We start from the raw sequence: 12,312 nt of genomic DNA on the forward strand, positions 1-12,312 counted from the left end.
GAGAAGAGAGAAAGAAGATAATTAATATCTACTGCAGGAGAACACCAGCTAGCCAGGCAGCAAGAAATAACCAAGAGTAGTTGTGGGCAGCTGCAAAATGTTCTAGCAAATCTGGCTGGAAGAACTGCATCCCCTCAAAACTGGGGAGCAGTTTATACAGGTACTATTGGGAATTAAGGATACAATATTTACAGCACCATTGCACAACATGAAGGCCAGATCTTGGGATCCTGTCATCACCTAGTATTGGGCCTTCATGGATGAGGCTTTGAGATAAATGTATTAGAGGGGACTACAGGTATGCACAGAATATAAGGCGATTTTAAAGCTGTTAAGGTCAGAACTCTAATTTCTCCTATATCCTCCTAATAAAAACATGTAAAAGGAGTTCCAAAAAAATGAGGAACCAGGAACTTGGAAGAACTTTTTGTCTGGTTAAATTTTTTGGTAGGAATACCAGTGTGTTTACAGTAATCTAAATACCATGTGAGTTATGCCATCAAAGAAATAATACAAACTGGAAGTGTGTGTTAAACATGGGGAAAAAGGCTGATGGAAATAGCTTCACATTCCTTTTGATTTATTAATGCCACAGACGAACTGGTTTTCTCATGAGAAAGGTGCTCATGAATTTTCATTCAAAATAATAAATTGATGTCCACATTTTAAGAAATATGTTTAGGGTTCAAGGGATTAGACATGCAACTCTGCATATCTGATTCCCTGTTTACCAAGATATATACTTCTTAATGTCATTTTAGTTATTATGTAGCTAATGGTTTTAGCTTATTAACCAACAAACCTATATTAAGGAAGCTGTAGTTACCTGCCCTTTAACTAATATTATAGCATTCTTGTTAGAAATGTTTGGGTACTGTTAATAGAGGAAATTTTTTTGTAATAAACAGATGACCTAATTTATTCTTTTGTTAGCAATTGTGGATTTGGATAATCAACCAAAATTATATCTTTTCTATAGTTCTTGCATCTGTAACACACATCAGTATTTCAGAAGTTATGCTTTCCCTGATTCTGCCTGTGGCAATATGAAAAAAAGATCTGCTAAGCCCAGAAAAAATAGATTCTGAATAAAAAAGAAATATTCAATATACTACAGAAATACTGACAGGTATATTTTAATCTTAACCTGTCACTGATCCTACGATTGCTGGATTTTCTGAATATCTTTTTAGCAGTTTAGTAACTTACATCCTCTTCCAAACAGTAATTTAATAGTAATCAGTAGATCCATCCATTTAGATGTGAGACATTCATTTTAAAAACAAAGCTCTTTTTTTGATATCAGAGTTATTTTAGAACTATCAAAAATACTGCAATAAAATTTAAAAAAAAAAAGTGCTTTGTAGGCTGACTTCACTGTCTTCAGGCTCAGGCAAATAACTGCCACAGACAGTTTGCTTAAAATGCTCCCAGAGTACTTTATTTTACAGTAGAAAAACAAAAAAGAGAATAGGCACAGCATGTAAACAATGGGGGAAAAACAATCCCCATTACATCTTGCATCCCTTCCTGGCTTTTCCCAGTGAATCCTTTTTTTCTCACTTTTCATTTTGTGTTGAGTTCCTTTTTAGAACTTTAGCTAGAAATCAAAATGTTTGGCTGTTTCCTAGTGCTTATCTGGGTTTTATAAAGGTCAGGGAAAAGTGCTTTTTTGTGTCTTTAAAGATCAGTTCATTCTATTACACCAATCAATGGACCCGTTTGGACTGTAATTAAGAGACGGTTCTGCAGATTCAAAGCAGGTGTGTGGATCCAGCACATCTTCTGCCTGTTATAGCAAAATCCCAATCCACTTCCTGGTGCAGTTTCCAAAGGCATCTCATCCCACTCTGGCAGCAGCAGGTCATCAACATTGGATTTAGGCTTTGTTTCCTGTCATCTTCATATCTTAATTTAGATTTTTCACTGGTACAAACTGTCCAAGTTCAACTGAATCTGTACCAATTTATATGGGATGAAGTCTAACCTCTTATATCATAAACCATATGTTTTAATAACTGCCTGTCAGTTTTATGACTTTGGATAATATTTGGATAAGATGGAAGGGAAAAAAGGAACAGTAGATAACTGAAGATACAGAACGGTTATACTGCTTTCTGAGGAAGGGATAAAGATTCAATATCATTGCAAATATATCATTCAAAACGGACTTTAGTTTTATTTTAGTTTCAAAATAACATCTGAGTCAAATACCTCCCCAAAACAGGAGAAAAAGCCTGAACTCTAAACAAAACTATTATATTTCAACAATAGTAGCTTGCCCTTTTATGCTTGCTCTTCTTTATAATAGCATCATTGCTTGCCTTCTCAGGGCAGCAGGCGTTTTTAAGTAAGTGCACCTCATAAATTATTGAGTAAAAGTATACTAAATACAGTGGATTAAACTAGAGAGTTACTTCAGAAGCAGGAATCAACACTTGTGCATTATACAAGACTTCCTTTGTTGTCAACTCATTGAAAATAATACCGGAGAAGGCAAATGCTTTCTTCTCTCTTGCGCGCTTTCTTGCAGAAAGACAGTTCTACTTGTCACAACTTTATCTATAAGCTTTCAAAACTACCATGCGTAAGGTACTCTAGTTAATAACAATTGAAACTGCGATAGTATTAATAACATTAAAAACATGTTTAGTTTATTGTTTCTCTCTGTTGGAATACCGCTAATTTTTTTAATGGGGTTGCTAAAAGAGTTGTTAATAATTGAAGAAATTAGCTTTAGTGGAACATGCACTATTGTTTGATCAATATGGGGTTTTTTTGATACTACTGTCAAGGCTTTTGTTAGTTCCAATTTTGCAAGTCTGAAGATGCCTTTTCAAGGGGTATCTTTTTTTGACGAATGTGCAGTTTTTCAGCATGTACCTTCTGTCTTGTATCACAGTGTTTTAGAAGAATCTATGCTTTACTTATTCACTAGGCTTTCAATAGAGAATCACATTAATCCTTTTAAGCTCCTTATTCTAATGATTTATTTTGCTGAAAACCGTAGTGATCCTCCTTTGAATTTTAATGATTGCTGGCTATTCAAGGATTCATTGTTTTGACTTCCTGTCCTTACCTTTGTTTCTTACATGTCTGTAGGGAACACCTGTCTAATACTGTATCTGGCCTTAGTTCTCACTGGCTTACCATATTCACTCAAGCCTATCTTAAGGCGTTAAGTTGAAATGCTAGCTACTCATCCATGAAAATAAATGTAGGATATTTACAGAGATAGGCAGATAGACAGCAGCGAGATGGCTGAATGGATTGAGCCATTTTTCAATGAAAATAATATTTTATATGTATTATATCAAGATGATTGTTGCAAAGTTTGCTCAATATAAGGTCAGCACTTTAAAAACCATTAAACAACAGCATCTATGGGGGATTTCTATTTCAAAATTTTTGAAGCAAGTGCAGTATGCCAACAGTTGTCAGGATCTGGCATCAGCCACTGAATTTGGGTCATGGCACTGGCTTAAATTGGATTTCAGTTTTCATTTTCATCCACTCTGTATAAATACAGAATGTCTCTTTAGAAATATAACTAGGAACATCATGAGTTTTCAAGAATATATTATTCTAATACAAGATTTTAACAACTACACAGTATTTATGCATAATACATTTTGTTCCTTATCTACAGCCTTTTGGACTTTGATTCAGAATACCAGGAGCTCTGGGATTGGCTGATTGACATGGAATCCATCGTGATGGACAGCCATGACCTGATGATGTCAGAGGAGCAGCAGCAGCATCTTTACAAGGTTAGCGCTACCGTTACTGCCTTTACCTAGCTATAGAAGATCTGATTAGCTTGACAAGTCTTTCTCTCACAGGATATCGCTGCGTTCATTGTATGTATCATGGTGTCTATTAGAATTCCCTTCCCTGTCCCCAACCTCATTTCCATCCCCTGTGCGCTGACAGGCTGCACCGACATCATAATTGCAAGAAAGTTCCCTTTATCACATTCTATTTGGTGTAATTCTATAGAAGGACAAAGATTTGTCTTCAAGATGAATAGAAATAAATGAAACTGCATTAATAAATAGACTGAAACAAAATGAAGGAAAAAAAAGAAATGGTAGCATTTAACAAAATGTGTTTTGATTGGAGCTTTCAGCTGGATTTTTATCCACCTTTCAGACCTCATCTGGGAAGAAAGAAATTTGCCTTGATTTTGGTTTGCTGCTGCCAGGATACAGGACTCTTCCAATTTAATTTTTATTACCTATACATAAAGCAGACATTGTCATGTTCAGTCATCACACATGCTTGTGATTTCAGCAAAATGATTTTGAACTTGCATATTGATTATAGGGTCTTCATCTAACATACATATATATATATATATATATATATGTACACACGCACACACATGGTTTCTCTTACTTGTCAGAGCAGCCTTAGCCCAGAAGCTCTATCACTTCTTTTAGATAGACAGTACTTTTAAGAAGTTCCCCAAAACGTGTGATTTGATCCTAAAATTGATTCAGGCTTCACTGTGTGTCTGAGAAACTGTAGTCTACGGGTCTGAGGGGTGGTGGGGGAAAGAAAGGAGGGGCTTTCCACAGAAATATCAGGCTGCAGTAAATCTTCCTCATTTAGGCAATTTTTATTGGAGTAATTCTGACAGTTGTCATCCTTGAATTGCTTTGAGCATATGGCATATTTCAAAGAGCAGATTGTGAATCATAAAAAATAAAATTAATAACTAACCACAGAATCAGCAACAGTATAATGACAAGAAACAACTACCCTCTAGCTTTTTTTTAATTTCTTATTGAATAAATGGTATGTTCAAGGTCAAATAGAAGTTGTTTTCTTTCTTCTATGATTGCACAATTTGATAATTTCTTAAATATAATTTATTTTTTCTTGCTTTGGCATCCTAATTTCTTGATGGTCTTTTTGAATTTTATTCTCTCTAATTTTAGTCCTTTTATTTAAAATACCCAGTGAGAAAGGGCTGTCACATTAGTTAAAATATGTTTCTAAATGGAAATAGGGTTCAGATCCAAACTATTTTAGGCTGCAAATGAGTTTAACTCAGTGGCCCCCATTTCTTGCATTGACAATCATTTCTTATTTTTGCTAATGTCTTTTTCCTAACTTTGTAAATATTTAACCAAACTTAATCACATGTTAACAGTCCTGGCCTTGGCTAGGTTCAGAAATAAACAATGTCAGAAATGGGTAAAAAGTTTCTTGCAAATCTAAAATAAGGTGTTTTGATAGTGCCTGGTCATATAAAACTGGCTTGTACCATGCCTAATCTAACCACTAGTTTTAATCCTATACTAAAAAAAATCAATAAACATAAATTTTAAGGAAAATTAAGGAAATTATCCATCCGTCGATATGAAAAGGAACAGAACTTAAGCAGCCAGCCCAAGTATTTTAGGTACTATTTAGGATACTTCTCTTTCCGATATACAAATGTAACCATTGAGAATAAATGGTAAATCTGGGATAATAATACATAGTGAGAAGAACAAAAGGGGGCAATAATTTAAGAATTAGTTTGCAACACAGTATGGTGGCAAAACGAAGAATATTGTGTATTCAAAATCGGAAGTAATAGTTTCTTAATATTATGAAATTCTGTATTATGATAGGCATGACACTTCCAAAAGCAGGAAGTTTGTGCCAGAGAGAGTAGCTGAGTCTGTAGTCTGCAGCACAGACAAACCAGCCCAAAGCACAGGCAGCTTATTTGTTCTACAGTTTCCACAGGGAGGTCATGTGCTAATTGTTAGAGCCCCATCTCTAAAGTACCTACCTGGTCACAGCAAAACCACTTGACGAAGGGTAGAAACAGACTGCCTGCCCTCCCATGGTGCATATTCTCTGCAAATACTTTTCTAGTGGAAGCAGCAAACAAATTGTTAAGGATTGAAGGAAAGACTTAGCTAGAAATGTGGAGTTTGGTTAGGAGATGTCTTAAGAGTGTCCATAAAGCAGGAAGAATATTTGCAGGTAGTGTAAAAAGCTTGAGTGCATAACATTAAGATCTGTTAGCCTTTCAAAGAGAAAAAAAAAAAAAAACACCTCCCAAAGAAGTGTTGAAAGCCCCATAATTTCAGACATTTAAAAGTAGACAAAAGAAAACATTAGCAAATGTAATTGAGGGAACAGTTCTGCACTCCAAAGGAGAGATCAGATAAATCACTAGGTCTTTATCGTGCTTAATTTCAAAGATTCACGTAACAATGAATCATGCCCTCAAACCCAGAATTAATAGTTTTATAAAACTAGCCTAGTAAACCTCTCTTCTAATCAATAGTGACACCCTTTTTATTTGGAGGCTCTTATATAGAGTCGTGGATGGTCTAGTGCTTACAGCTGAGGGGCAGGAGCACTGCCCGCACTTCGCGGTGAACACAGCCATTCTGCTCTGTAGGGAGAGAAATCTGTAAAGAGAAATTCAGGCAGCTATTATTATCAGAATTCCTCAATGATATGGGGTGTTATGAAAACACAGGTCTTGCTTTAGTTATTCTTTATCAGTTACAGCTTCAAATGTGAACCTGCTAATTGCGCTCTCTGCATTTTGGTGGATTCTCCTAAACCCACAGATCCCTCTTCTCAGTTATTGAGCTGACAAGTAATTGTACCTCTGAGCCAGCTCAGCAAGCCGCCTCTGCCAGGGAACCTGCTGTGGTATCACTATTACCAACAGTAATCATTGCCCCTAAGGAGTCCATGAATGGGAAGGAGCAATGATAAAACAGGTAAATCGGAAGGGAAAAGCATACATTAAAGCAGCATAACATAATATATAAATGCTAAAATTGCATATGGGAAAATAAAATGTATTTTCATAGTTAGACTATTTTCCCAGTACTCTATTTTCATATTTAATATAGATTTAAGTCAACTCTCAGCTTAATTTTGTTTTGTAATATTCCACGAGCTCCATAGTTTTTTTATTAGGAACCTTATTATCTCTCTTTAACTAGGTTTTATTTTGCCCTTAATATAATAGGACTAGCACAGCCATATTCTTTTTTAACTCTGAATATGTATGTATGATTTTCTCTAGATACCCTAGATTTTAGGGCAAATATTTAGAAAAAAAAAAAAAAAAAAGAAGACTATAGCCATAAATTATTTCAATTTTACAGTCTTAAACTAGCTAATAATTTTGAAAATCAACCAGTGTTTGATAAATGGCAGTCACAGAATGAATTGCTGACAGTTTATGTGTCCTCTAACAGTTTATCTATTAACTAAGAAAAAAGGAAAAGGAGCATTTCCATGTTTTTGGACTCTCACTTCTTTGTACTGCTGTAATAGCTCAGTTTAATGCCAAATGTATCATGTTTATTTCATTTTAATCTACTGCATGTGAGCCTGATCTCATAAGCTCTAAGTACACAGAACTTGCATTGACTTCAGCTGTATTCATATGCTGTTACTCGAGGATCAAACCCGAAGAATTTAAACTCTGCTAATTAGCCCTTTAGTGGGAACTTGAGTAATTCTGTACCTTGAATGTTCAAAAATGAAGCAAATCAGTATTTACTGGAACTGTGGAGATTAGAAATGAGTATACTAGGCAGAAAAGTTAATGATAATTCTTTCCATTTTCCTCAGAAGATTAATTGCAAAACTTAATTGTGTTAGATTAAAACCCCATTTAAATAAGTACAGTATGATTGTTAAAATTGTTAGTATGTTCGGAATAAAATTAACTAAATATTTTTAAATAGCAAATAAAAGAAATTATATTTTTCTGTCTGGTAAGTAATATATGATGGTTTTAATACGAATTACATAAACTGTAAGTCTTGCACTAGTAAGTCTTCAGCAACGGTGGTCATGATAGGTATAAAAAGACCCTTATGTAGTAACACAAAGATTTTGAAAACATATAGTTGACACGGCTTTTGGACAGGTTCAACGCTGAACTATTTCATCCAAGGGAAGTGATCCACGGGATTGAATAACATGAACATGCACATTAAAAGTTAAGGATACCTTTCAAAAAAAAGTTGAGGGGGAAAAAATCTGCCAGCAGTTTTTGTTTCCCTACTGGAAGCTGTCCCTCCTCGGAAGGTGCAGTGCATTTTCTCCTCTGGGTGTGCTGCTGCTCCATTGTGCCTCTCTCTCTGGCTCAGTGTGCTGTGGCCCTGAGTGGATCAAACAAACCGTGGTGAAAGTTTCCCTCATTTGCATCACTTCTAGACAGCCCTGTCGTACTCTTTGCTGACAGGAAATCACTGTCTTTGTCACCTTTTTTCAGTGATCTCCTTTTGGCAGAGATTGGCCATGTGACCAGGATTAATCACAACAACAGTTCTGGCTCAGAACTCAATGACATGTTTTCCTCAGCACTTCAATAATGGTGTAGAGGAGTCAGTAGGAAATGACTACATTAATTTCAGAGTGAAAAGATAATTAACACTTAAGGACTAGTGCTATAACCTATGGAGCTATTATTCAAATTAAAACTAATTTATTGCAAACTTGTGAAAAAAAAAAAAAAATCCTGTCCTTTAATGCAACTGTTAAAATAATTTTACAAGAGCCCCCAAGTTTAAAAAAGAGGCACAAACTATATTTAATGCAGTAATATAAATACATAAAAACTTAAACATTTGAAACTGGAGGCTGAAGTATGTAAAGTGCTTACTTAGATGATATGAATAGGATACTGGCAAACAAAAGCAGCAGTGTGCTCCTAGAATGCTGTGCTTCAAGGAGTTTCCTTGGCAACAGAAATGCAGTTCCAAAAGTAGACAGAACTTTCCTCAGAAAACATACTATTAATAACAACCTTCCGGAACAACTTGGAACAATTTGACTACTTGGCAATAATAATGCCAAGTGTTCTGCAAATTAATCTAACACATAACAGTTATATGTTTCTCTTGCCCATAATTCTCCTGAACTGGAGGACTGAGTTCTCTGCTGCTAGAGGATACAAATGTGCAAAGTGGTTCCAAATGCTGCACAAACAGAGAAAGGGCTCAAATACCAGCAGCCTATAAGGATCAATTAATGTGCTTCGTATCATTTTAACTTGTAAAACAGATTAGTTTAATTGGATTACTTTGCTCCATTCAAAAATGGGTCCTGGTTACCTACTGAAGCCACGTTGTAGTTCAGTCTTTATTTCAAGCAGATTTTCCATATAAAGAAAACTTATTAAAAGATTAACAGCCTGTAGAGTGATATATTTGGACAATATGCTTAGGGGATTGGTTATAAACTAGAAAACGTGAAGATTTTTGCTCCTACATTGAGTATTCTGCATGGTCCTGGATGCCTTCTGTCTGTCTGGTAATCTGTCAGTGCCTGCATGAAGCTGCTAAAACAGTCAGTGGGGGAAGATGATGATCGTCACTTAGGAAGAAGCTCTCAGCACATGGCAGGATTGAGCCCCTTGTAGGTAGTAACTACAAATCTGCTATCCATGCAGTATTTTTAGATATGTCATCATTTCTGTATGAGCCAAGAGAATAAACTAATTTCAGATTTGCCTTGCCAATACGAATCATTAGAATTCCACTAAAGGTCATAAGTTTACCAGACAGGAAAGGTAGGCTGTGCTACTACCTCGACTCTTCCTGAATTCTTAGATCTAAAGGTTAGAAGTAATCAATATCTCATTGTGGAGCCTGATAATAAGTAATAATCATGATGTTAAAATCTAAATGATTGCAGCTAGCACTTAGGTGTGTTGACCCATTTGGGAGTGCTTTCTAATTGCAATCAGAATAGTCAGTATAGTTTGCTAATAAACTTTTAGGCTACCTTGCAAAAATCACCACCTTTTTCAAACACGATTTTAATGCTATTAGCAAATTATATCCCAAAGTGAACGCTTTTATCTGATAAAGTGTACTTAACACTTAAAAAAAAAAAAAAGGAGAAATATTATTCTGCAAAATAGTATCAATGGAAATATTAATTAACAATAGTAAATTACAGCACTTATGTCTACATACATGGATTGACACATGCCTCAATGGAAGTTATTCTTTGCCTTTGACATTGTAACTTTTAACTGTCATGTATAGTAAACTGACTGAGCTAAGTTTTACAGAAAACTGACTTCAATTACTGTTCTTCATGAAGTTCAGTAATTTCCATGTGCTAGGTTGTTTGGTCTTCACTCAACAAAGAACCTCTATGACTTTCTACACTAGGTAGGAAAATCAACTGGTTTGTATGAGAGGTCTCAAAAATGCTTGATACGCCAAGCAGCAGTAAAAATCTGACTGCTATTAGAACATCAACTAAAGGAGTTCAGGACCCACCTGACACAGCAAAGTTTCCTAGTCTCTTATTGCAGGGGGTACTGAGATTGATTAGCGTTTTCTACACAAGTATTTTCATTTCAGTTGCACTGAGGAACAGAGTGAAAACTCCTTTGTGACACACACTATAAATTTTCAGTGGTCCATATATTTAACTTTGTAATATCATTAAATTCCTTGCCACTTCTGGTAAATTTTGTATTTTAAAAAGCCGGAGAGAAAAGCCGGAGAGAAAAGATACTGTTGAGTTACTTAAACCTGATAAATATTTTTTAATGTCTTATATAATTACAGAAGGAAAACACTGACTACCATGTCTATAGAATTACAAAGTCTGTCTAGAGAATGGATAAAGAAAGATTATTAAAATTATTTTTACATTTTTTTGGTTGCTTCCATAATATATTTTAAATGTAAACATGCATTTTTAAAGGCAGTGTTGTAATTTCTATGGAGCAGACTCCCTGTATTTCTGCAAGAAGTGGCGCTTGCATTTCACAAGAACAAGTGGGTTTTTCCCATTTCTTCCCAGCATGACACTGAAGATGAACTTCACATTGTAGCAAAGCAGTATTTACTGAGCTTGTAGCAAAAGCCAGCACAGCTTTTGGGAGATTAAAGCAGTGTGTCTAGAATGAAAGAGGCATTCCACTTCAAACAAAAGTAAATGTGTACCACATAGCTGTCATCACCATTCCTTACTACAGCTGCAAAAACGTGGACAATTTACAGTCATCACGTCAAGCATCTTAGTCAACTCCACATGCTCTGTCTTTGTGCCCTTGCTGGTATAATATGGTAGGATAAGGTCCCAAGCAGTGAGACCTTAAAGCATTTTCAAATATTTAGGGCTGAAGCAACAGTCTGGCACACTCAGCTATGGTGGTTTGAATGCATATGTTCAGCAGTAAATTACCCAAAGCCATTTTCTGTTCATCAAGCATTTTTAGTTTTTAAAAAATGGAAATGGCATCTTAATTCACCCCAAAGGATAATGAAAATTACAGCCTTCGTTGCTTTCTATATGCTAGGACTGCCTAGTGTCCAAACAAGGTAGAAAGAGTTCAAGATTAATCTCAGATATACTAAATTATTCACATTCTCTGAAGTAGAAGTAAGAATGACTGAAGTATAGCAGCACTCTAGCTTAATCATTGGACCAAGAGTCCCCAAGAAAAAGTATTATACATGTGCTGTTATACATGCAGTCAAACACTGGAGACAACAATGCCAGTGCTGTAATGTTCTTCAATACCCTGAACTGAGCAAAGGGGCCTTATGATGCTCCAAAACATGGACATGTTCTGATTTACATTGTTCTTAACACAAACTTCAAAATTTTATCCTTTGGTCTAAGGGAGTTTATCTGTGTTTTCTTTTCTCTTGACACGCTGGATCACATGCAGACCACACATAAGCAGTGTAGAGTCTTAGGAGCTGCCCACTCTGAGCCTAGTATTTACTGTATTACAGCAGACTTTATGAAAGTTCACATGAATCAGCTGATAAAATATCTTGTGAAGTGATTTTTGAATTCACTCATAAAATCTCATATACAATAATGCCAAATAAGGGATATCAGCCCTCTATAAAAATTAATAAATTCAAAGAAGCCAGGACTGGTTTCTCTTTATCACACTGCACCTTAGAACCTCTAGTCTCATCTTTCACAGCCTTTGTTCTGAGTTGTGGAACCTTTAAGAACTTATACAATGACTATATAACATAAAAATGGCTCCATCAGGTATAGAGAATGGTGTGCCCTATGCAGTTCTCCCGTTATTTTTCTTCCATGAGGTTGCCCAGTAATCCTGAGCCCACAAAACCTTACAGAAGACGTAGAATCCTGCCTCAAGGAGTCCCACGGGTGTAGCCCCACACTGTGACAAGCTGTCTGTGCGTTGCCTCTGTGCATGTGTCTGCTCTAAAGCTGCCTTTTACTGGTCTCACCTGATGCCCCATAGTATTATTGTTGGAAGAAGCAGAAAATAATATACTGATGTGTGATAAAATTAGGAGTGTTAATAACACAATGACA

At 35.7% G+C, this 12,312-nt stretch overlaps 1 protein-coding gene across 3 annotated transcripts in view; it reads left to right on the top strand.

Moving 5' to 3' along the window:
• Window positions 1-12,312, top strand: part of AKAP6 (A-kinase anchoring protein 6) — a 297,564-nt gene that overhangs the window by 205,834 nt on the left and 79,418 nt on the right. For all 3 annotated transcript variants that reach the window (XM_074909861.1, XM_074909863.1, XM_074909862.1), the window contains exon 9: window positions 3,650-3,770. In XM_074909861.1, the coding sequence (XP_074765962.1) occupies window positions 3,650-3,770 (121 nt within the window). The remainder of the gene's footprint in view (window positions 1-3,649; window positions 3,771-12,312) is intronic.

Source organism: Athene noctua, chromosome 6 (assembly GCF_965140245.1).
Source record: "Athene noctua chromosome 6, bAthNoc1.hap1.1, whole genome shotgun sequence".
Classification (NCBI taxonomy): Eukaryota; Metazoa; Chordata; class Aves; order Strigiformes; family Strigidae; genus Athene; species Athene noctua.